Source organism: Saccharomyces kudriavzevii (assembly GCF_947243775.1).
Source record: "Saccharomyces kudriavzevii IFO 1802 strain IFO1802 genome assembly, chromosome: 7".
Lineage (NCBI taxonomy): Eukaryota > Fungi > Ascomycota > Saccharomycetes > Saccharomycetales > Saccharomycetaceae > Saccharomyces > Saccharomyces kudriavzevii.
Window position 1 is genome coordinate 721569 of NC_079278.1, and position 23265 is coordinate 744833.

The following is a 23265-nucleotide window of genomic DNA, read 5'->3' on the forward strand; positions in this document are numbered from 1 at the left end:
GTCTGACAACAAGTTACTCTCCTAAACGAATTTAGGATTGTCAAGACATCCGGTATTACTCGAGCCCGTAATACAACAGATAGTTATCGGAAAAGGGATTTAGTTTATGAGTGAATTTTCTTAGAGGCACAAATTTCTTAACAGGTTCAACAGTGTCCTAGAGAGTTTTCTTTGAAACTATGATATTTAAGAGAGATCTTCTAACCCAGATTCTTCGCCATCAGTGCCATGTCAGTAGTAATCTGTTGGAACAATAATCGACTATCCATTAATTACTAGTACAGCTGATTAATACATTCAATCACGTAGCTAGAAGATTATCATATACGGTGTTAAGAAGATGACGAAAATTATCAGACCAGTGAAATAAGATTCAGAACAGTCATCAAATTTAGTGGAAGCTGAAGTGCAAGGATTGATAATGCAATAGGATCAATGAATAACGACGTATAAAATGAAGGAAGAAATAAGAATAAGATTATGTAAAAGTGTTGATTCCCTTTCGTGGATTCCTAAATCCATGAGGAGAACTTCTAGTATATCCTATATACATAATATTATTAACCTTATCAAAAATGGAATCCCAACAAATGTCACAAGATTTTAATGGTCATTATAATCATCTTTGGTTTAAATAAATCATACGCCAATATCTTGATACTAAGTCTCCCGCCTGCTTCTTTTATCACGGGCTTATTGAATCCATCACGATGCGCTTTCCAGCCACAACACAACCATCAAAAATATGAATGAATACTTTTTTTCTTCCAACAATTTTGCAGAATATTAATAGTGTGAATATTTGTAATCAGCGGGTTTGTTTACTTAGGTTGATTCTTGTTGGTAATGTATCTCTTCCCGTACCTCATATTATTTATCACTGCCTTTATCAAAAAATGGGACCTCAAAAGCTACCAGAAGGTTCTCAACTACTCTTGTCTCTCTAAATCGTTTCTTGTAGGAGCATCAATACCGATATGCGCATTCATTTGTAAAAGTATTTTTTTTTTCTTTCTTTTTTTGTTTCTGCCGTTCATTAGTAGAAGAATAATCCCCGAGATATCCTGGGGGGTGAGGCTGACACATTCATATAAGCATTAAGTATTTAAGAAGGTGCTGGAGCAACCGCTTAAACACTGGTAACAGCGACAGCAAACGTCTGCTAGCAAGAACTGCCAATCAATGAAAGTTCGCTTTTTAACGTTTAAGTCGACTCTGAGTTCAATAATAGGAAGGCCCTTGAAAGGACTTCAACTTTTGACCGGAGCTAACTCATCGATTACACGATCGGAATCCGATGAAAGTCCCGAAAGAGACGGCACAGAGGAACGAATATTAAGAACACCGTCGGCACCGACTGCAATCCCACTGAGGGAGATTATCTACAAAGTACCTGGTCTGTTTCCTCGCCCTCTAGAAGATTCTGTCAAAGATTTTCGAGATTTCACTAAAAACGAGGATGTCTTTCAAACTGAGCTATTAGAGACGTTGCCATTTTATCCGAATCCATCAAAATACAAAAAATCAAAGCTTATTAAGACTGTTGTTGACGATGATGGTAACTATATTAATGAATTTTGTATATATCCTCAGAAGCCTTCAGTACCCGAGACTGAATTAAAGCACCTAGTCTTTATTCATGGATACGGAGCTGGATTGGGTTTTTTCATCAAAAATCTTGAGGATATCCCTCTACTGGATAACGAATGGTGTATACATGCTATTGACTTGCCCGGGTATGGTTTTTCTTCAAGACCCAAGTTTCCGTTCGAGTATCCAAAAGACAACCTTCACACCGTTCAAGATTGGTTTCACGAAAGGATCCACACATGGTTCAATAAAAGAAATCTTTTGCATAAACCTGACAAAAATATTGTTGTGGCGCATTCTTTGGGATCTTATTTGATGGCATTATACTTGCAGAAATATAAGGAGTCTCCATCATTTAAAAAATTGGTTCTCTGTTCCCCGGCAGGTGTATCTAATAGAGATTTCGATAATACTACCGCAGAGGTTGGAAAATGGAAACCGCCTCCTTGGTGGTATGTCAAACTTTGGGATAGGAATATTTCGCCTTTCACACTGGTAAGGAATGCTCGCCAGTTAGGTTCCAAAATTACAAGTGGATGGTCATATCGGCGTTTCAAACATATATTAAATGGTGACCCAGGACAGTCGAGACGGTTTGAAGCTTTACATAGATATGCTTATTCTATTTTCAACAAGCGTGGCTCAGGTGAATACTTACTAAGTTTCGCCCTGAGATGCGGTGGTGAACCGAGATTGCCCCTGGAAGAACAATTGTTTAATGGCGAAAACTCAAAAGTTTTGAAAAATAGCAATTATGAGTGGGTCTGGCTTTATGGCAATGACGACTGGATGGATGTCGATGGTGGACTTAGAGTCTCCAAATACCTGAACGAGAAGTTGGGACAAAAAAGTAATGTTTTCATTGTTCCTCATGCAGGGCATCATCTGTATCTGGATAATTATACTTTCTTTAATAAAATTCTTGTGAAAGAAATGCAAAACGTGAAATGAAAGAAATTTTCAAGCACTTGCATAATATAGCAGAGATTTTCCTAGCAATTTCTTACGACTATTTTTTTCTTTCTTTTTCACCCAATAAAACATGCTTGCGTGTTGTTTATCATTATTTTTTGTACTACAAAAATAGTTGGATACTTTTTGACTTGAAAGATTGCATCAAAGAAATTGATGAGCTCTTTTTGAGTACCAGTGCATTGAAAAGAACACCGCTTAACAGAGGAACTGGGCTCTAGGAATGATTATTTTCTTTCGAATTTGTTTATATTTTGTGCGCAGTGTGCTATATTGAGATAGGTAACTTTGAAGAAAAGCAATACTTTCGATAACATGATATATATACAGATCAACAAGGAGAAGAATTTCTACTCTTATTACAAGTAGGAATTTCTTTAATGCACAACTCTGTCGTGACTTTTTTGTGGCACTCCATTTTATAAACAATGTAGGCCCTTTGTATAGCAAGATTACAAGAATTTCTACGTTTTTTTCTTGAAATGCTTTAGTTGGTAATTCTATTAATGCCAGAAATTGTACGGGTTTGATGGTATGGCTCTGCGATAATATGCTTTATCGAACTTTTGCCTTCGCTTAGAACATAAAAATACCTGAAGAAAATCCAAATAAACCATTAGAAAAATAGATTTCAGGGCCTAACAACTTCTTATTCAATCTAAATTTTTGTTTCACCACTCTATTGTTGTGTACATACTTATATTTATCTATAAAGCCGCCCAGAAAATGACAGGCTCGTCACATGAGGATAGGTTAGTGCTTGAATGCTACAACGATCCTGAATTAAAAAGATGGACACATCTGGCTAATGCAAAAACCTGGAAAGGTCTTCTCACAGTGTTGGAGTATGCTGAAAGAGAGAAAATGTTGGGGTCGTCGGAAATTTCTCAGAGGGACAAATCAAATGAGACAATGATAAGATATCCAAGAAGTTATCAATGGTTTGGACAGAAGTACTTTGTTTTAAAGGACCGATCTTTACCGGACGATGGAAAGTTCAGTCAAGTAGTTTCCAGTTGTGAAACATTAAACAGAATCGGATATTGCGTCCACCCGACTTCTAACGAGAAAGTTGAACCAGCTTTGATTGTATGCATTGGAGGCGTTTTTACCTCTGAAAACCATCGCGGCAAAGGCTATGCTAGGAGTATGATTACAAAACTGAACGATTTCTATGACAATATTCGTGATAAGGCTGAGGACGTCTTAGAATTGAAAAACTTGATCATTAATCTTTACAGCGAAGTTGGAGAGTATTATTCCGCCTTGGGGTACAAGAGTATGCACGTCCCTTTGCATCGTCTTACCAAATTAGATGAACTTCTTGAAAGTTATTGCCGAGAAGAGAATGACAAGGGTGGAAAGTATTTGGGATTCGATGATTATGGAGATCTAGTAGAATTGCACGAGGTGCAGTTTAAAAAAAGTTTACTAAGCTTACACGACAAAAACCCAGAGAAGTTCATATTTACTGTTGCACCAGATTTTGACATCTTCAAGTGGTTCCAGTATCGCGATATTTTTATTATGAAGAAGTCAGGAAGAGAAACCCAAGAAAATCTATCTTTCGGATTTGCTTCAAGTGATAACAGCCACATCATATGGCACCACAATTGGAATGGTGACTCTTTGATTATCGTCAAGATTTATATACCTGAGGAGTCCCTTCAAAGAAAAGAATTGAAACTAAAAAAGTTGCTAAAGAAAGCTATAGAGGAAACAAAGATTCATGGGTTACATGAATTAGAATTTTGGGATGAAGAAATTCCTATCAAACAGTATCCGCGGCTGTTCCAATTACTGACGAAGATGGAAAGTGAGTCTAAGGTTTTTTCAGAGAACAGTTCTATCAGTGCCGTCAGACCTCCCAAGGGTTACACAGCTGAAGAGGTTATTTGGGACAATAATGCTAAATTCTGTTGGTTTTAAGCGAACTGTAGGATTTCGTTATACGCCGAAAAAACACAGAAATCTGCTACTGAGATGTGTAACTGTTTCCCCTCTAAGAGGCATATATACTACTATGTACGACCATAGACCCAACATCCTTTGCTGTACTTTCTTTCAAAATTTCTTGCTTATCATATACGGATACGGCTAAGTTCCTTTTGATTTTCTTTCCAACTCGCATTGATGTAGCCGAATATATTTAAGGGATTAATTATTATGCAATGCTAGAGGATATTTCACCTCTAATTTAATCAAACAATAGAAAATAGAGGGCAGTTGTAGCATTATTTGGTTTGCTACCTATATTTTGAATTCACGTAAAGGTAAAGCAATGTCTCCACTAGGAGCTGGGCGTACAGGCCGGTTAATATTAAACATATCATCAGTTCCCATTAGAGATGTCATTGCTAAGTCGACATACCTCTCCACTTCCAGATATCAACAGTATAGAGGCATAATAACGTCAACTATAGACTGGAAACCAATCAAGTCAGGAAAGAGCCCGAATGACGATTCTAAAAGAAAAGGTTCGTTCGGTAAAAAGATTGTGCTAGGGCTAATGTTTGCAATGCCTATAATATCATTCTATTTAGGAACTTGGCAAATGAGAAGATTGAAATGGAAAACTAAGTTGATCGCAGCATGTGAGAGTAGATTGACTTATGAGCCAATACTGCTTCCTAAGACTTTTACGCCCGACATGTGCGAAGATTGGGAATACCGTAAAGTCATACTTTCCGGACATTTTCTTCACAATGAAGAGATGTTTGTTGGTCCGAGAAAGAAGAATGGTGAGAAGGGGTACTTCTTGTTCACACCATTCGTTAGGGACGATACAGGTGAAAAGATGCTTATAGAAAGAGGGTGGATTAGTGAAGAAAAGGTAGCTCCTGACTCAAGAAATCTTCATCATTTATCGTTGCCTGAAGGAAATCACTTAAAAGTTGTCTGTTTAGTGAGACCGCCAAAGAAAAGAGGATCATTGCAATGGGCAAAAAAGGATGCAAATTCTAGATTATGGCAGGTACCGGACATTTACGACATGGCGAAATCATCCGGATGTACACCTATTCAATTTCAAGCCTTGTACGACATGAAGGATCATCCGGTAGGCGAGCAACATCTAACGAAGATGACTTCACCAAATCAGCCGACTCCTAGCTTCTGGAATTTTTGGAAACGCGAACCCACAGTTACTGAGAATCAAACGCAACGTATTGCTAATAGTGTTTTGGGGCCTGATGTTAGGAGGGCAAGTCCAACTGACCAAACAATTGAGTTCAATGAATGGCAGTTTATTAAAGCAGGTGTACCTATAGGCAGAAAGCCCACGATTGACTTAAAAAATAACCATCTGCAGTACCTGGTAACATGGTATGGCCTGTCCCTTCTGAGTACATTATTTCTTGTTGTAGCTCTTAGAAAGACCAAAAAGGGAGGTGTTGTGTCTCAAGACCAACTCATCAAGGAAAAACTAAAGCATACAAAGAAATATATGTGAATCGCAACATTACTGCGTGCGTTTTAAAATCCTGCGAGTAGCACGTGGCTCCAGAAGACATCCCATTCGCTGTATCATCGTATAGCGGGCAGGTATTGCTATAATGGGTCAAGAGAGACTTTTTTAACCTAAAACTTGTACTTAGCGCCTTTCCATCTATATATCGTATATACCATTAACCGTTGTGATGCCGCGTTGCCCGGAGAAAATCGATGAATAAAAGTCAAAACAAACGTGTTTTATCAATACATAGATCTATTTGAGACAAACGCGTTCCATTGTCCCTTACATACGGGGTGCATATGCTTAACGACTGTGCAAGAATACAATTAAAAGGACATCCTGGAGCTATTTCCACTTATGAGCAAAGATAAAGCCAAATTAGGGACCGCGAGGTCGGCAACGGAATATCGTCTATCGATTGGTAGCGCTCCAACTTCCAGAAGGTCATCTATGGGTGAATCCTCATCCATGGCAAAATTTACTGGTCAGGAAGGACTAGCAACTTCAGTTGGTGAAAGTAGTGAAAATGCTATACAGCAGGTTCTGCTACCGAAGATCAGAGAATTAAGTGATTCAATTATCACTTTAGATTCAAATTTTACGCATTTGAACTTTATTCACGAAAGTTTGGCTGACCTGAATGAATCACTAGGATCATTGTTATATGGTATCATGAGTAATTCATGGTGTGTCGAATTTTCGCAAGCGCCTCATGATATTCAGGACGACCTGATGGCTATCAAACAATTGAAGCTGTTGGAAGATGAGAAAAATAGTTTGTTGAGAGAAGTATCTAATATAGAGCGTGGGATTTCAAGAAGAAAAGATGAACCAGATGAAAATAGCTCGGGCAAGGGACCCCAAAACAAACAGTTTAGCCAGCCGCTATTTCCTTCCTCACAAGTAAGAAAATATAGGCCATACGAGAACAAAGACAAAAGGAAGTCCACCAAGACTGCTAACAATCCACATACAGAGAATGACGAAGATTATGACGACGATACCAGCAGTGAAGCCTCTTTTGTGCTAAATCCAACGAATATGGGGATCTCCAAATCGTCACAAGGGTACGTGGGTAAAAACGCTCGTTCGAATAACAATAACAATAGCAAATTAAGGAGAAAATCGATTTTACACACAATTAGAAATAGTATTGCCTCTGGTGCTGATTTGCCTATCGAAAACGGTAATGTTGTTAATCTAGGGGATTTGCATTCAAATAATCGAATATCGCTAGGAAGCGGTGCTGCTAGGATAGTCGATGGGCCCATGGCAAAGAAAAGGCACTCCATGTTCACTGGACATACTGAAAGGACTTCTACAGAAAATAGACACTCAGTTGCAAACAAAGGAGAGAAAAAAATGAGTACAAGACCACCTTTCAGGTGAGTGTGCTCAGTCAACCAAAGGAACAGCCCGTTTTGCAAAAAGAACGCAACGGAATGCATGGTTTGCCGATAGGCAAGCAGTTGGCAAACAGTTGGCAAACAGACTGCCCTTTTCTGTTACAAGGAAGAGGAAATCGACACACATCCATCCAATATGGGCGCAGCCAGGATCTGGACAAGACCGTGATATTTTATATAGGTTAGAAACCAGTTAGAGTGACTAATGCCATTTCTAAACTATCATCCAAGCTTCAAGTGATTCATAAAACTTCATTAATATTTTCTTATTTGGCATTTTTGAATTTCTCGGAAGACAACCGGGTAACGATTTGCTTATATTATTCATCTTTTTTTTCTTGTTATGTATGCCAAACCAAACTGGCAAGAAACTGGACGACATTAAGAACCAAAGGAGGAAGAGAATTATTGAACCGCATATCGAAAAACAACCAGACAAACAGGTCACCAACTGCCTAGGATCTTTAAATAAAGACACAAACCAGCCTTTTATGGAAAAGACGGGAGATTTAAAGCTGGTCCCAAGGGACGAAGAAGAAATAATAAATGACAATGACGAGACTAAGGCACCTAGTGATGAAGAAGAAGGTGAAGATGTTTTTGACTCTTCTGAGGAGGATGAGGACATTGACGAAGATGAGGATGAGGCAAGGAAAGTGCAAGAGGGCTTCATTGTTAATGATGATGATGAAAATGAAGACTCAGGAACGAGCATTTCCAAAAAAAGAAGAAAGCATAAGAGAAGAGAAAGAGAGGAAGATGATCGACTCTCCGAAGACGATTTGGATCTATTAATGGAAAATGCTGGTGTTGAACGTACCAAGGCAAGCTCCTCTTCTGGGAAGTTCAAGAGATTAAAGAGAGTGGCAGATGAAGGAAATACGGCCGAATCAGAAGGTGAAAATGTCGCCGATTCCAGGCAAGATTCTACGTCCAAATTGGAAGATTTCTTTTCTGAGGATGACGAAGAAGAGGAAGCCGTTTTGCGTAAAGGCAGAAATAATGAATATGGACGCGATGAAGAAGGTCATGAAAATAGGGACAGGACGGCCGATAAAGGTGGAATCCTGGACGAATTGGATGACTTCATTGAAGATGATGAATTTTCTGATGAAGATGACGAAACCAGACAAAGGAGAATTCAAGAAAAGAAACTTTTAAGAGAACAAGCCACTAAGCAACCTGCGCAGATCACAGGTTTATCATCTGATAAAATCGACGAAATGTACGACATATTCGGTGATGGTCACGACTATGACTGGGCTTTAGAAATTGAAAATGAAGAGCTAGAAAATGGTAACGAGAACAATGAACCTGAAGAAGAAGAGATTGATGAAGAAACCGGTACCATAAAGAGTACAAAGAAGAAGATTTCTTTACAAGATATTTACGATTTGGAAGATTTGAAAAAGAACTTAATGACTGAAGGAGACATGAAGATTAGAAAGACAGATATTCCAGAAAGATACCAAGAATTAAGGGCAGGTATTACAGATTACGGAAACATGTCATCCGAAGATCAAGAATTGGAAAGAAATTGGATAGCGGAAAAAATTTCAGTGGACAAAAATTTCGAGGCCAACTATGATCTTACTGAATTCAAAGAGGCGATTGGAAATGCAATCAAATTTATCACCAAAGAAAACTTAGAAGTTCCTTTTATTTATGCTTATCGTCGTAACTACATTTCTTCAAGAGAAAAGGACGGATTCCTCTTAACTGAAGATGACCTTTGGGAAATTGTCAGCCTCGATATTGAATTTCATAGTCTTGTGAACAAAAAGGATTACGTGAAGAGATTTTATGAAGAGTTACACGTTGATGATCCGATCGTCAGTGAATACTTTAAGAATCAGAATACTGCATCCATTGCTGAATTGAATTCTCTACAAGATATATATGATTACCTGGAATTCAAGTATGCCAATGAAATCAATGAGATGTACATAAATCACACTGGTAAGACTGGGAAAAAGCATTTGAAAAATTCTAGTTATGAAAAGTTCAAAGCTAGCCCCCTTTACCAGGCGGTGAATGACATTGGTATATCTGCAGGGGATGTCGGTGAAAATATCAGCTCTCAACATCAAATTCACCCTCCTGTAGATCACCCAAGTTTCAAACCGGTAGAAGTGATTGAATCTATATTAAATGCGAACAGCGGTGATTTGCAAGTATTTACCTCTAATACTAAACTAGCAATTGATACAGTACAAAAATATTATTCTTTGGAACTATCTAAGAATACCAAGATAAGGGAGAAGGTTAGATCCGATTTTTCTAAATATTATTTGGCTGACGTTGTGTTGACTGCTAAAGGTAAGAAAGAAATTCAAAAAGGATCTTTATATGAAGACATAAAATATGCTATTAATAGAACTCCAATGCACTTTCGAAGGGATCCAGATGTTTTTCTAAGAATGATCGAGGCAGAGTCCTTGAATCTGCTGAGTGTTAAATTGCACATGTCGTCTCAAGCTCAGTACATAGAACATTTGTTTCAAATTGCACTTGAAACCACCAACACCTCGGACATTGCGGTCGAATGGAACAATTTCCGTAAACTGGCTTTCAACCAAGCAATGGATAAAATTTTCCAAGATATTTCTCAAGAAGTTAAAGACAATTTGACGAAAAACTGTCAAAAACTGGTCGCCAAAACTGTTCGCCACAAGTTCATGACAAAATTAGACCAAGCGCCATTTATTCCTAACGTCAGAGAACCAAAAATCCCAAAAATCTTGACTCTAACTTGTGGTCAGGGTAGGTTTGGAGCTGACGCTATTATTGCTGTCTACGTCAATAGAAAGGGTGATTTCGTAAGGGATTACAAGATCGTTGATAATCCATTTGATAAAATGAATCCTGAAAAATTTGAAGATACCTTGGATAATATTATTCAAAGTTGTCAACCAAATGCCATAGGTATCAATGGTCCTAACCCAAAGACACAAAAGTTTTACAAAAAATTACAAGAGGTCTTACATAAGAAGCAAATTGTTGACAGTAGGGGACATACTATTCCGATTATTTACGTTGAGGATGAGGTGGCTATCCGCTACCAAAATTCGGAGAGAGCCGCTCAAGAATTTCCAAACAAACCACCTCTAGTTAAATACTGTATTTCCTTAGCACGTTACATGCATTCCCCTTTGTTAGAATACGCCAATTTGTCAAGCGAAGAAGTGAAATCGTTGTCAATTCACCCACATCAAAACCTATTATCCTCGGAGCAGCTAACTTGGGCTCTTGAAACAGCGTTTGTTGACATTGTCAACTTGGTAAGTGTCGAAGTTAACAGGGCTACTGATAATAATTACTATGCTAGCGCGCTTAAGTACATCTCTGGTTTTGGCAAACGTAAAGCTATTGATTTTTTACAATCACTTCAAAGGTTAAATGAACCATTATTAGCTCGCCAGCAGTTAATTACTCATAACATCCTTCACAAAACCATTTTCATGAATTCTGCTGGTTTCCTCTACATTTCGTGGAATGAAAAGAGACAAAAATACGAAGATTTGGAGCATGATCAATTAGACAGCACAAGGATTCATCCAGAAGACTATCATTTGGCCACTAAGGTTGCCGCAGATGCTTTGGAATATGATCCTGATACTATCGCCGAGAAAGAGGAGCAAGGAACAATGAGTGAGTTTATTGAATTGCTAAGAGAAGACCCAGATCGTAGAGCTAAGCTAGAATCATTAAATTTAGAATCGTATGCCGAAGAACTTGAAAAAAACACAGGGTTAAGGAAACTCAATAATTTGAATACAATCGTTCTTGAATTATTAGATGGGTTCGAAGAATTAAGAAACGACTTCCATCCCCTGCAGGGTGATGAAATCTTCCAAAGTTTAACCGGTGAATCTGAAAAGACCTTTTTCAAGGGCAGCATTATTCCAGTCAGGGTAGAAAGATTCTGGCACAACGATATAGTTTGTACTACAAACTCTGAAGTTGAATGTGTGGTAAATGCCCAGCGTCACGCAGGCGCACAATTCAGAAGGCCAGCAAATGAAATTTACGAAATTGGAAAAACTTATCCTGCAAAGGTGATATATATAGATTATGCTAATATTACTGCAGAAGTTTCCTTATTAGACCATGATGTAAAACAACAATATGTTCCAATAAGTTACAGTAAAGATCCTTCCATTTGGGACTTGAAACAGGAGTTGGAAGATGCGGAAGAGGAAAGGAAACTGATGATGGCAGAGGCCCGTGCAAAGAGAACCCATCGTGTCATCAATCATCCTTACTATTTTCCCTTCAATGGCAAACAAGCTGAAGATTATTTGAGGAGTAAAGAGCGCGGAGAATTTGTCATCAGACAATCAAGCCGAGGTGATGATCACCTGGTTATCACATGGAAGTTGGATAAGGATTTATTTCAACACATTGATATTCAAGAATTAGAAAAAGAAAATCCATTGGCTTTAGGTAAAGTGCTAGTTGTCGACAACCAGAGGTACAATGATTTAGATCAAATTATTGTAGAATACTTACAGAACAAAGTAAGATTGTTAAATGAAATGACTTCCAGCGAAAAATTCAAAAGTGGAACTAAAAAGGATGTGGTAAAGTTTATTGAAGATTACTCAAGAGTCAATCCAAACAAATCTGTCTATTACTTCAGCCTGAACTACGATAATCCTGGTTGGTTTTACTTGATGTTCAAGATTAATGCAAACAGCAAATTGTATACATGGAATGTGAAACTAACAAACACTGGTTATTTCTTAGTGAACTACAACTATCCAAGTGTGATTCAACTTTGTAACGGTTTCAAAACTCTTTTAAAATCCAACAGTAGCAAAAGTAGGATGAATAACTATCATTAAAGGCATATAATAGTGAATATTGTTATTATTATTATTATTATTATTATTATTATTATTATTATTATTATTATTATTAGATAATGTATGTAGACTAGAACGTTTCAACTGTATTTTTATTTAGCTATCTCTGGCTGATTTGTACTCTCCTAAATCGGCACTGGAAATGACTGGAGGTGAATAATTAAATACGAAGAGTTCTAGATAGTGACAGTTTGAGAACTGATTTTTGGAAACGTTTCTCACCAAAACAAGAGAAAAAAAACCATGTTTTTCAAAAGGATATTATCATGAGATGGTCGATACATTTCTCTATTATCAGCGAAAAAGGCCGTTAAAAAAAACCAAAATTTAAGATGTGTTTTATTCAGTAACATACAACATATAAATCGACTTATTGGATGTCCCAGCGACCACCTTCATTTGATCTTCACTAACGTCCATACACTTTATTCTATGACGCAGAGATTTCGCCTCATCGGGAATATTCAAAAGTCTAGAATCACCATTCATCAAATCAATGCTGTAAATGCCCACATCACTTCCGACTAGTATGCCGTTGGAGGACTTCAATTTACGGATAATTGGTAACGAAAAATCATCTTGACTAATTTCTGTGGCGAAGTTCCTCAAAATCTTGTCATAATATGTCTTTGGAGTTTCATCCGGTTCCATCGACTCCGAATGTCCTGTCTCCATTGGTATTTCTACTAAAAGCAGCCTCATATAGGGTTTATGTGACGTGGCTACTACTAACATGGTACTAGGCGTTAATTTTATCGCCCCGCCATCACTGGGATGAACAAAATCTACTACAATCGCATCTCGAACGTTGAAGGCGTACGTGCTAAATTCAGTATTGTTTAAGGCAATATTGTATGAATGCACAAGTTTTTTCTCATCTGAAATTGCGAAACATGCTATATGTGTAAATTCTGCTCTAGTGAGAAACACAGAAAACTTCTTGCGACCATTACCGTTATCATGGTTAGCGATTACGTTCAAGGACGTGCAGTTAGAAGCTAACTTTATTTCAGAAAGCTGTTTTAAATGAGGCTTAGTATCTTTTACCTCCAACAAGCTCAGTCTCAAGAAATTATCCATGCCGGTAGTGATAATTAACCAAGAGGATTCTGTAAAAACGCAAATCTTTATATGCGTAATCATTCTTTCATGAATCTTCCATGCTGCGTTGGTGATTAGTTCAAATTTCTTATCCAGCAAGTAGAAACTCCCATTCATAGGACACACATATTGATAACTGGAGATACCAATCGATCCGCACAACTTGATAATGCCCTTGACTTTCTCCTTCATTTTCAACGTCTTTGATGTTGCCCTCTGAACGTCGTAGATTGTCAGGTCTCCGGTGGCTGAAGACAAAAGTAAATATTTATCATCCCCTGTAAAGTTTGCGCTAATAAACATTATATCTTTGATTAAGGCTTTGTTCAAACTGATATTAATGCGTAATCTAATATTATGGTTCCACGGCTGGATTCCATATTTTGCACTGTCAATTGGAGCTAAATCATCGTTTATTGAAAGAGTTTTAAACCTATCTTTGAACGATGATTTTCTGTAGTGAATCCTGTCCTCAATAATACTTTCTAAACTTTCTAAGGATACCTCACCAATATTGGTATTCGACCTTTTGCTCTCTTCCAAAGCAGATAGCGGTAGTGCTGTCTCCTTTATGAAAGCTGTCAGTGATTCTTCCAGACCATTATATTTAAGATAGTTTGCAATTAACAAATTAGTGTAGAGCTTAGACGCAGAATTGTCACCCATATCACTCTCCCTTAGTTTCCCTTTCTAACTGTCACTAGCTTGTTCGAGAGTTGGTATTATTTTTTGACATTACTGCAGCATGATTTCTTTCCTGCATTTACATTTCCACCCATAACTATTATTTCCACCCATACATCGTGAGTTGAAAGAAAAAAGTATTTTGTTATAAAAAACCAGCGAGCGTACTGTGCGGACTAAGAGTACAAATGACTTTACTGGAGGAGCGCCTTTCCAAGAGGCCAGAGCTAGAGGGAGATTCATAGGACAGAACCAGGCGGAGGGCATTCTGGGATTGACGGTTCTTCTCTGGTAAATGGCTGGCGGGCAGCAGCGTCTGAGTTCTCTGCACTAGGTGTATACTGTTGAAGTCTTATAACCTTTCAATCAGTAGTCTTACTATGTTATAACGGCTATTACCTATGAATTATTATGTTACGATATTGTCCATTTTGACAAAATCCCAAGAACAACAGGAAATAAACAAAGATGGGTAAAGGTAAACCAAGAGGTTTGAACTCTGCTAGAAAGTTGCGTGTCCACAGAAGAAACAAGTATGTACAGTCACAGAGAATATTGAGATGAAAGATTTTCACAACTAAGAGGGAAGGGGGAGGTAGTCCTTATTCTCATTCAACCCGAGGGTATGCCCTATGAAATAGTGAGAATAAACCATATGGTAAACGGCCAGAGAGGCAGCTCTTCGTTTTCGAGAAGCCAATCGATCTTTTTTACATCATCAAAGAAAACGAAAGTCATTTTGATATCTTGAGAGAAGATACTACCAATCGAGGATTAGTGGAACTGAAAACGATGAGATTGAATGAGCTGACAACACTCCTACCTTCCAGATTGTAATTCTATGATATTCGAATCCAGAGTACTAACAAATTTATTGATTTTTTTTTGATGAAACCATGTTTTGTCAGATGTTAATCATGTTTTGAATTAGTCGTTGGGCCGAAAACAACTATAAGAAGAGATTATTGGGTACTGCCTTCAAGTCTTCTCCATTCGGTGGTTCTTCTCACGCTAAAGGTATTGTTTTAGAAAAGTTAGGTATTGAATCCAAACAACCTAATTCTGCTATCAGAAAGTGTGTTAGAGTTCAATTGATCAAGAACGGTAAGAAAGTTACTGCTTTCGTTCCAAACGATGGTTGTTTGAACTTTGTCGACGAAAATGACGAAGTCTTGCTAGCCGGTTTCGGTAGAAAGGGTAAGGCTAAGGGTGATATTCCAGGTGTTAGATTCAAGGTCGTTAAGGTCTCTGGTGTCTCCTTGTTGGCCTTATGGAAGGAAAAGAAGGAAAAGCCAAGATCATAAGCAGAGAAGTATTCCTTCTCGAGGGTACCACTGTTTTTGTACTTTAATGTATCTCTTATTTCTTCTATCCCAGCAAGTTCCTTATAATTTTACATCAGGAATGGGAGAGAATCACATCAATATTTTCTCTTCAATAGAATATATAATTCAATAGAAAAAACAATATAATTTGCACTTTATTCGATTTTGTTGGGATTACTCTGACTAGGCCCTTGCGCTTCGCCGGGTTTTTTTTGCTCCTATATCATGTTGATTAATAATGCTATATATATATGTAACATATCCATCCTATGAATTAATATATTCACTGAATTAAACATCCTAATTACGTCTTATTTGTATACTCTTTCACCATTGCGGCATCCTTTTCCAAAACTTCGTTCAAGTACGTTATGCCGCGCTGCTGGTTCGTCAGAATTTCCACTATTTTATTGTTGCGATCATTGGATTCTTCATTGGTGCCTTGAAGCATGTTCTCTTGGTTTTTAGCATCCTCATTGAAAACCATTAATTTGCTATCTAATTGGCTGGAAATGTTCTTGGCACGCTCTTTCAGGATAGCTAAACGTGCCCAAAGTTCGTTGGTCTTACCTAATCCAGCAGGATCTTCACTGCGTTGTAGTAAAGTTTGGAATTGTGACCACATCTTCTCTTCAGCGATTCCTAATGGTAGTCCCCTATTTTTCAGAATTGTCAACTGTGTACCTAGTTTCAAGATCCTTTTCTCGATTTCAACATTCCTTGATTGTGCCTTCAGAATCCTGGAAGCAGTGTCCAATTCATGCTTTTGTTGCAACTGTGTGGATTTTTCTAAAATTTGATTCAGAATTATTCTAGCTTGCGCGACATTTTCAGTTTGCACTTGATTACGTTGATTCAAGCCTTCAAACCCATATATCTGGATAGGAATTGTTTGAGAGGACGGTTTCTTTTCCATTGCTTGGTCCCATTCCTCTTGGAGTACTCGTCCCGGCTTGGTATATAAAATGGCTTCTGTTTCATTCACTTTGTTGTACACAAACGCTCTCAATTTTGTTTTAGTTGTGTTAGGATCCCATGATTCCTTACATTTGAGCACTTGCTCCTGGATTTGCTGGGGATAGTTAGAAAGTTGCTGCTGCTGTTGGACGATCGCTTGTGTTTGTTGTAACGGTACTGGAAATTGTTGCTGCTGCTGTTGCATATTAGTTTCGGCTGGGGGTTTGGACCAAGCGAAAGATGGTTGCGTGGATACCGCATTTCCGAATCCAGATGCAGTATTTGTTTGAGGCTGCTGGGATTGGCCGAAGAGACCACTTCCTCCAAGAGTATTGCTATTTTGAGTGTTGTTTCCAAACAAGCTGCCACCAGCCGTCGAACCTTGTGGCTTACTACCAAACAAGCCTCCCGTAGCCGGTGTAGTGTTTTGAGGTTTGGCGCCAAAGAGTCCACCATTCATAGCAGAAGTGTTTTGCACATTATTATTGCCCATCAGTGGTCCAGTGGACCCCAATTTGTTAGCAAATAAACCTCCACCCGTAGTGTTGTTATTCTGACCTGTATTACCGAAAAGACCCCCGGCTGTGGTAGTTGGTTTGTTTCCGAATAATCCACCGCCGGTGGTCGGTTGCTGGGGTTGAGCGGCTTGTTGGCCGAACAAGCCTGTTCCAGCAGCTGTAGTTCCCGAAGCGCTCGTACTTGAGCTTCCCAGGCCACCAAAAGCAGGTTTATTACCGAAAAGGCCACCTCCAGCACTATTCTGTTGATTGCCCCCAAAGGTATTTGTGGTTTGATCGACGCCAAATCCCCCAGTTGTATTTGCACCAGTAGACGTATTGTTTTGCTGGCTACCTCCAAAGCCAAATCCAGAATTTGTAGGCTGAGAGGTTGCACTATTACTTTGTCCAAACGAAAATCCGGTCGAACCAGCTGGTTTATTTCCGAATCCGCTATTACCACCACCGAAACCAAACATGTAATCAATTGGTCAACAACGTGTGTCTTATATAATTAACGAGAGCCTCTGTAATAATTCGACCGGGAGAATCCTTGATTCAATTCTTCAATCCCTTTTATGAGGTGTGATAAACATTTAGTTTGAAGTTGATCCTTTGCCTTTGTTCATTCCAAGAGACAAATTTTCTAGACAATAATACATTCTGCGTACGTTAAAAATGATGATATTAAGCAAAGTAAAAGAGATTATGTAGGTTAAATATACTCTAGCTACCGTTTCACTCAATTATGACAAGAGGTCCTTCCTCATGCAGGCTAGTTACGGTCAAAAATAGACGGAGAATACTTAATTCATTACCCCCACTAAATATACAATTACCGGGTTTTCATCATGGAGACTAGAGTCAAAGATAGGTTTTGGAAGCTTGATGGGTCTTCTAGGCACTTTTCCGTCAAAATTTTCAGGGAGATTTGAAATTCTTGCAGAAGGTCTTGGTAATCATTACGTAAGTGATGAGTATATGGCGAATTCGAAGCAACAAAGGATTCCAATATTCGACGTGACGTTGTGACCAAACCATACAATTGCTCAATTAAACCAGAACATATTTCCTCTTCTAATGGTTCTATGCCACACATTTCATGAAGAGATATACTCAGCTTTTTCCCCAGTAATAGCGCTTCTGTCAGGTGTGAATGATTGCGTAATGAACCGTAAATTTCATCCAATTTCTTCAAGTATTCCAAGACATCCTTTATGATCTCTTGTGTATTGGTGATATCATTCTGTATCAAATGACCCAACTGAGTCATGAATTGCTGGAGGTCACTTTGTGTCCTCTCTAAATTTAATAATGTTTCGTTCTCCTCGTCCGTATAAGTACTGGAGAAAGTTAAATAGTCGTTGTAATTATTTCTTATCTCTTCTAACAGTGTTTCAACCATTTTCTGCGAAAGGCTGGATAAATCTCTAATAAGGAAATCAAGGGGAAGATAGTGAAAGTTTTTCTGTATCAAAAATCTGTCAACGTCAAAGCCAGCAATATCGGCCCCATTACTACGAGATTCACGATACTTCTCGATTTCTGTTGCAAACAGCTCCTTAGATATTTCTGCAGTTACAGGTAAATCTAAGTCTAGTTCATCATCATTCAACAGATCCATGTTTGCCAAAATAGAAGATCATAAAATCTAGTACTAATCTCTTTTTTTTTCGTAATTAAAACTGCATTCGTGTTAAGCTCTATTTTCTTGTCCTGTTGAAGATTCCATGAAATAAAACAGGTGCTCGGGCAAATAATGCTTTTGATTTAATCGAAAAACAGTCACCATAAAAGGTTTTTTAGCACTTTTGCATAAAAGACCTGGTACACATTCAAGAGTTACGGCGCTTTATACAAATGCATGCAATGAAGAATGGAAAGAATAGTGAGCTTTAAAATTGATGCTTTTATATATGTCTGTCAATATCGTAAATACAACGACTCCATGGCCAAGTTGGTTAAGGCGTGCGACTGTTAATCGCAAGATCGTGAGTTCAACCCTCACTGGGGTCGGTTTGTTTTTTGCTGCTCTCAGCATTAGAGCCGCAGGTGGAGAAAGTCTTAAAAAGAAAGCTGAATCATTTCTCTTGAGAAATATTTTTAATCGGAGTAAACAATAATATTCTAGTATTAGGGTCATTAAAATGCTAAGTAACGTATAAACAATGCACATCTATGCATATGGGGGAATTTGAAATAAGGAATAAGTAACACGAGTTTATAAATAAGCAGAAAAAGGGCTTCGAGATAAGTAGTAGGCTTTTCAGCTACTTGTAGGCTTTTCTTGATGAGATGGTGCGATTTTTTCGGACTGAACCATTTCCTCGTTCCCATCCGAGGAACTATTGGTAGCACTGCTATGGTCGGCGGCCGACTGAGTGCCATTAACGCGATGATTTACTTCAGACTGTTGAAGATTCTCTTCTACACCCCATAAATAATAATCTCTTCTTACCTCCACATAATCGTACGCGAATTCACCAATTTGGTCTTCATCCATACCCACCTCTTCCGCTTCTTCGGAAATTCTCAACTTCATACCGGGTATGTACCCGAGCACAAAGCAAATCATTGCTGTTACAGCGGCAGTGTATCCTATCGACGCGGCAATGTAAGCAATTTGTTTATACATTTGCTTGTAATTATGAGTTATCCAGCCACCTTCATGCTCTGTAACCCCGTCCATACCGATGACCCAGTCAGCCGCGAAAAGCGCATTGAAAATTAGTCCTATAACACCTGCGACTCCGTGTTCAGCTAGAATATCCATGGCGTCATCCACTTTGGCATAGTATTTCAACTTCGTGGCAAAGTTACAGACAACTCCTGCAACGATGCCTTGAATCAGTGAACCATAAAGTGTTATGCAGCCTGAGCTTGGTGTCGCTGCTACCAGCCCAGAAATAATACCAGAACACAGACCCACTGTCGACCATTTCTTTTCTGATCTGTAATCCAGAAGACACCAGGTCATCCCACCCGTAATGGCACTGAGGCACGTGTTCATGAACGCATACACTGATCTCAAATTTGGAGATAGCGAAGACGCTGAATTAAATAGTAACCAACCAAACCATAGTATTGACGTTCCTAAAGTGACCAATGACACATTATGGGGTCTGAAATTTATTAGCAATTTTTCATTTCTTTTGCCCAAAAACCAAGAATAGACGAATCCAGAAACTGCACTTAGAATTTCAATGTTCCCACCGCCTGCCCAATCCAGCACCCCCCACTGGTATGCCCAACCACCTGGCGACCAAATCCAATATGTCACCGGACAGTATGCGATCGTGGCTAGAATAAAGAGGAAGACCATGTGCGGTAGCAGTCTACCTCTTTCGGCGGTAGCGCCGGCGATAATACTTAAGTTGACACAGGAGAACATCATCTGAAACGTCGCGTATGCAAGCTCTGGATATACGTCCTCATCAAATTTCTTCCCATACACGTTTCTAAACCCAAATGAATCCAGGTTCCCGATGAACTTATTATTGGGAGCGGATTTGGAAAAAGCTAGAGAATAACCCCAGAAATACCATTGCAGTATACCGACCAACGTCGCCATCAGCACAGCCCAAATCAACGCCAGTGCGGACTTCCTTCTCGCCAGTCCGGAGTACAAGAATCCTAGTCCAGGTACCATAAAAAAAACCAAGGCGGCGCCCAAAATCATGAAGGCCACAGTAGGGCCATCGTACGTTTCCGTCGTCAAAGGCCCTGCAGATCGACCCTCCATAGTTTCCATAATATAAGGACCCTTACGTACTGTAGTTTGTTGCTCAAATGATCCTGTGATCGCAAGGCTAAATAAGTGACAAGGGCAACTGTATAAATAAACTATTATAAAGTATTCTTTCAGGAACTACATAGCTCAGGCTCGTAATCAAACACTGGTATATAAACCTTAGCCTCTTTTTTTCCGATTTTTTTTTTTGACAAAAACATTTTCCATCAATGCTTTCTTTCTTTCTTCTTCTCTTCTGTGCTTACATAGCCATAGAATGGCACAAGGTGTCTGTAGTTGTCGAAAACCTTATCGTTATCGCGGTCTCGTCCAATAAGAGGCGCGCGCGCCCGTAGAGATAAGCAGCCAGGGCCTTTTTCCAGCGATGAGCCTAGCAGACAATAGCAAAGAGAGGGGAGGCGCAAAACGAGCTTCGTGGCAAAGTACAACTATGAAGGGACCTCTGCTACGATGTGGCTATGCACCTACGTAAACACATAATGAGCTTCTGTGTGGCGATGGCTGACAGCGGAGTGTGGAGAACATATGGTGTTGCCCTCATTCTTCTATCTTCCCTCTTCTTCGCAAGGATGTCTTGACGGGATATGCACGGAAAGGAATTTACAAGGTTCAAGAGCAGTTTATAGAGGCATAGACTGACTCTTTCTCGAAAGAAAAAAGTGGTTCGGGATTTTTCCTAAAAGCCCGAGTAATGCCGAGAACAATTATGGGCATTAGTAAGTAGTACCTGAAAAGTTGTCTGGTCTTGCTTTGCACATCACATGATGTAGCCGTTATGATGATTTTAAAGCGTAGACTAGAGAGCAGACTCGGCAAATAATGATTGGCTATATGGTATGTTCTCAACGGTAAACTCTTCAATTCTTGTTCGTCATCTCATTGGTGCTGACGTAACCCGACCATACGGATCTTCGTACAGAAACCGCGCCCAGTTGCGAAGTGATTATTTGGAAGTCAACTTTTAGGGTGGAGAGGAGGGCCGTTTTAGCACAGTCAAGCACGTCTGATAATTTGATGTCTACAAAGAGTCTTCCATGCAAGCTGTCCTGCAGCAGCAAAATATCCTCCTTTATACAGAATGATTTGGTAATACTGCGAAATAACTGTGCAAACTCACTAAATAATTCTTCATCTAAGGTAGACCGCATCACCTGCATAGACACCTGGCTAAAATACGCCAATGGCTTGCTAAGCTACAAATACGAGTTCGGCGATGTAGAGGCTTATGTCGAAGAGGAGATAGCCATGGTCTTGATTAACGTGGCCGCATTCTACCAAGATATCGGTATTGAAACATTGCACAGAGCGTATGAATCTTCGCTACCATCAAACAACCTATGGACAACGAGCGGAACTTATTTGAAGAGAGGATTAGGCCTTACGTACTTTCTTGGGGCTGTTTTTCAAACAAATGCGACGAATGAGGGCAAGAACATGCAGATTTTCAATCTCAACAACCAGCTGTCCTTGGAGTTCCAATTGTTGCAACAGCTGGGGATTGTCATTTTAGCATTATCTAAACTAAGATCAAAAGTCAGCAAGGATGCTATCGCTGACCTTGAGTTTCAGGAGTTGAAAGAGTTGGGCACCTCCAGTGTGTTCTATGCTAAGCTTTGTATTGGATCTTATAACACTGCATTACAATGCCAAGGTGGTCGTATAGTCGACGGCCTGTTTCTGAATTATTTGCAATGTTTGATCTATCTTTTCTTATCTATTAATCAATACAACATCGATGAATGTGGGATCGCGATCGGAATGCTTCAAGAATCGATCAAGAAGTTGTTAAATATAGTACCTAACTCGCAACTTAAAGAATTGGACGTTTTGTCTTCTACTGATATCACAAAGAAGAGGGAACTCATAAAGAGGGCCTTGAAAAGAAAAATACGTGGCCCTACTTTGAAAAAACAGTATATATTTGAGAAAAAAGCATCGCTTTCATTCAAGAATAACATGGTGCCTTTGTTGAAGTCTTCGGTAGACGACTTCATAGTCCCGCTCACAATACTACTAAGGTACAGGTACCAAAGAACCAATGAAAACTTTTCATTTAAGCCAGTAGAGAACGACGTGAAGAAGTTGAATGAGCTGTTTCCCAGCGGAAAGTCGTCGAATCTAGAAGGTACCGTATGGAGTTTTCAAAATGGGCACCTCACATTCGAAAACTCAAACAACGCTGCCCAAGATTGCGGCAATTATTTCTAGGTTATGGTTCAAGGAAAGACTATATAAACTTAGAGCCCTAAGTTGTTTTTTATGAGTGCATTTGTTATTAATACTGTGTTTTCTCTGGTGCGTATTTCTACTCTTGGTTACCGATATAAAAACATAGTTTTTAAAGTAATTCTATATACTACATATTGTTACCTCTATTAAAAACAATGTCCCAACAATTATTACAATATTCACACTTATCCATGTCCCAGCACGATAAGCGGTTTGGATGTGTTCATAATTAGTACTATTAATCAAGAGTAAGAGCAGAACTTTCTTATACTATATGAGGGGGGGGTTTGTAAAACGCACGCCCCGATTGGACACGTTAAATATGTTCAACATAATATACACTGAGGAATTTGATCCCCAGTAAACTCCTGTGACAATCGTTGGGATTCCATTTTTGATAAGGTTAATAATATTATGTATATAGAATATAC

General features: G+C 38.9%; 11 protein-coding genes and 1 non-coding gene across 12 annotated transcripts; 8 read left to right on the forward strand and 4 right to left on the reverse strand.

The window, feature by feature from the left end:
* Window positions 1-1182: 1182 nt before the first annotated feature.
* Window positions 1183-2541, forward strand: CLD1 (carboxylic ester hydrolase; the record flags this gene model as incomplete). Its single annotated transcript, XM_056228124.1, has 1 exon — window positions 1183-2541. One exon carries the CDS (start codon window positions 1183-1185, stop codon window positions 2539-2541), a length of 1359 nt encoding a protein of 452 aa, XP_056087877.1.
* Window positions 2542-3288: 747 nt separating this feature from the next.
* Window positions 3289-4491, forward strand: SKDI07G3600 (uncharacterized protein; the record flags this gene model as incomplete). Its single annotated transcript, XM_056228125.1, has 1 exon — window positions 3289-4491. One exon carries the CDS (start codon window positions 3289-3291, stop codon window positions 4489-4491), a length of 1203 nt encoding a protein of 400 aa, XP_056087878.1.
* A 352-nt stretch (window positions 4492-4843) lies between these two features.
* Window positions 4844-6013, forward strand: SHY1 (cytochrome oxidase assembly protein SHY1; the record flags this gene model as incomplete). Its single annotated transcript, XM_056228127.1, has 1 exon — window positions 4844-6013. The coding sequence occupies one exon, from the start codon at window positions 4844-4846 to the stop codon at window positions 6011-6013; it is 1170 nt and encodes a 389-aa protein (XP_056087879.1).
* Window positions 6014-6373: 360 nt separating this feature from the next.
* DAM1 (Dam1p) lies at window positions 6374-7405 on the forward strand (the record flags this gene model as incomplete). Its single annotated transcript, XM_056228128.1, has 1 exon — window positions 6374-7405. The coding sequence occupies one exon, from the start codon at window positions 6374-6376 to the stop codon at window positions 7403-7405; it is 1032 nt and encodes a 343-aa protein (XP_056087880.1).
* Window positions 7406-7913: 508 nt separating this feature from the next.
* Window positions 7914-12269, forward strand: SPT6 (chromatin-remodeling histone chaperone SPT6; the record flags this gene model as incomplete). Its single annotated transcript, XM_056228129.1, has 1 exon — window positions 7914-12269. One exon carries the CDS (start codon window positions 7914-7916, stop codon window positions 12267-12269), a length of 4356 nt encoding a protein of 1451 aa, XP_056087881.1.
* Window positions 12270-12629: 360 nt separating this feature from the next.
* On the reverse strand, window positions 12630-14057 carry SKDI07G3640 (uncharacterized protein; the record flags this gene model as incomplete). The annotated part of the gene is made up of 1 exon (XM_056228130.1): window positions 12630-14057. The coding sequence occupies one exon, from the start codon at window positions 14055-14057 to the stop codon at window positions 12630-12632; it is 1428 nt and encodes a 475-aa protein (XP_056087882.1).
* A 486-nt stretch (window positions 14058-14543) lies between these two features.
* Window positions 14544-15379, forward strand: RPS23A (40S ribosomal protein uS12; the record flags this gene model as incomplete). Its single annotated transcript, XM_056228131.1, has 2 exons — window positions 14544-14608; window positions 15007-15379. The coding sequence occupies 2 exons, from the start codon at window positions 14544-14546 to the stop codon at window positions 15377-15379; spliced, it is 438 nt and encodes a 145-aa protein (XP_056087883.1).
* A 325-nt stretch (window positions 15380-15704) lies between these two features.
* Window positions 15705-17333, reverse strand: NUP57 (FG-nucleoporin NUP57; the record flags this gene model as incomplete). Its single annotated transcript, XM_056228132.1, has 1 exon — window positions 15705-17333. One exon carries the CDS (start codon window positions 17331-17333, stop codon window positions 15705-15707), a length of 1629 nt encoding a protein of 542 aa, XP_056087884.1.
* Window positions 17334-17689: 356 nt separating this feature from the next.
* Window positions 17690-18478, reverse strand: COG2 (Golgi transport complex subunit COG2; the record flags this gene model as incomplete). The annotated part of the gene is made up of 1 exon (XM_056228133.1): window positions 17690-18478. The coding sequence occupies one exon, from the start codon at window positions 18476-18478 to the stop codon at window positions 17690-17692; it is 789 nt and encodes a 262-aa protein (XP_056087885.1).
* A 318-nt stretch (window positions 18479-18796) lies between these two features.
* Skdi_7.trna24N lies at window positions 18797-18870 on the forward strand. Its single transcript has one exon. It is a non-coding gene; the product is annotated as a tRNA-Asn (tRNA).
* Window positions 18871-19120: 250 nt separating this feature from the next.
* MEP1 (ammonium permease MEP1) lies at window positions 19121-20596 on the reverse strand (the record flags this gene model as incomplete). Its single annotated transcript, XM_056228134.1, has 1 exon — window positions 19121-20596. The coding sequence occupies one exon, from the start codon at window positions 20594-20596 to the stop codon at window positions 19121-19123; it is 1476 nt and encodes a 491-aa protein (XP_056087886.1).
* Window positions 20597-21619: 1023 nt separating this feature from the next.
* Window positions 21620-22813, forward strand: SKDI07G3690 (uncharacterized protein; the record flags this gene model as incomplete). The annotated part of the gene is made up of 1 exon (XM_056228135.1): window positions 21620-22813. One exon carries the CDS (start codon window positions 21620-21622, stop codon window positions 22811-22813), a length of 1194 nt encoding a protein of 397 aa, XP_056087887.1.
* Between the last annotated feature and the right edge of the window lie 452 nt (window positions 22814-23265).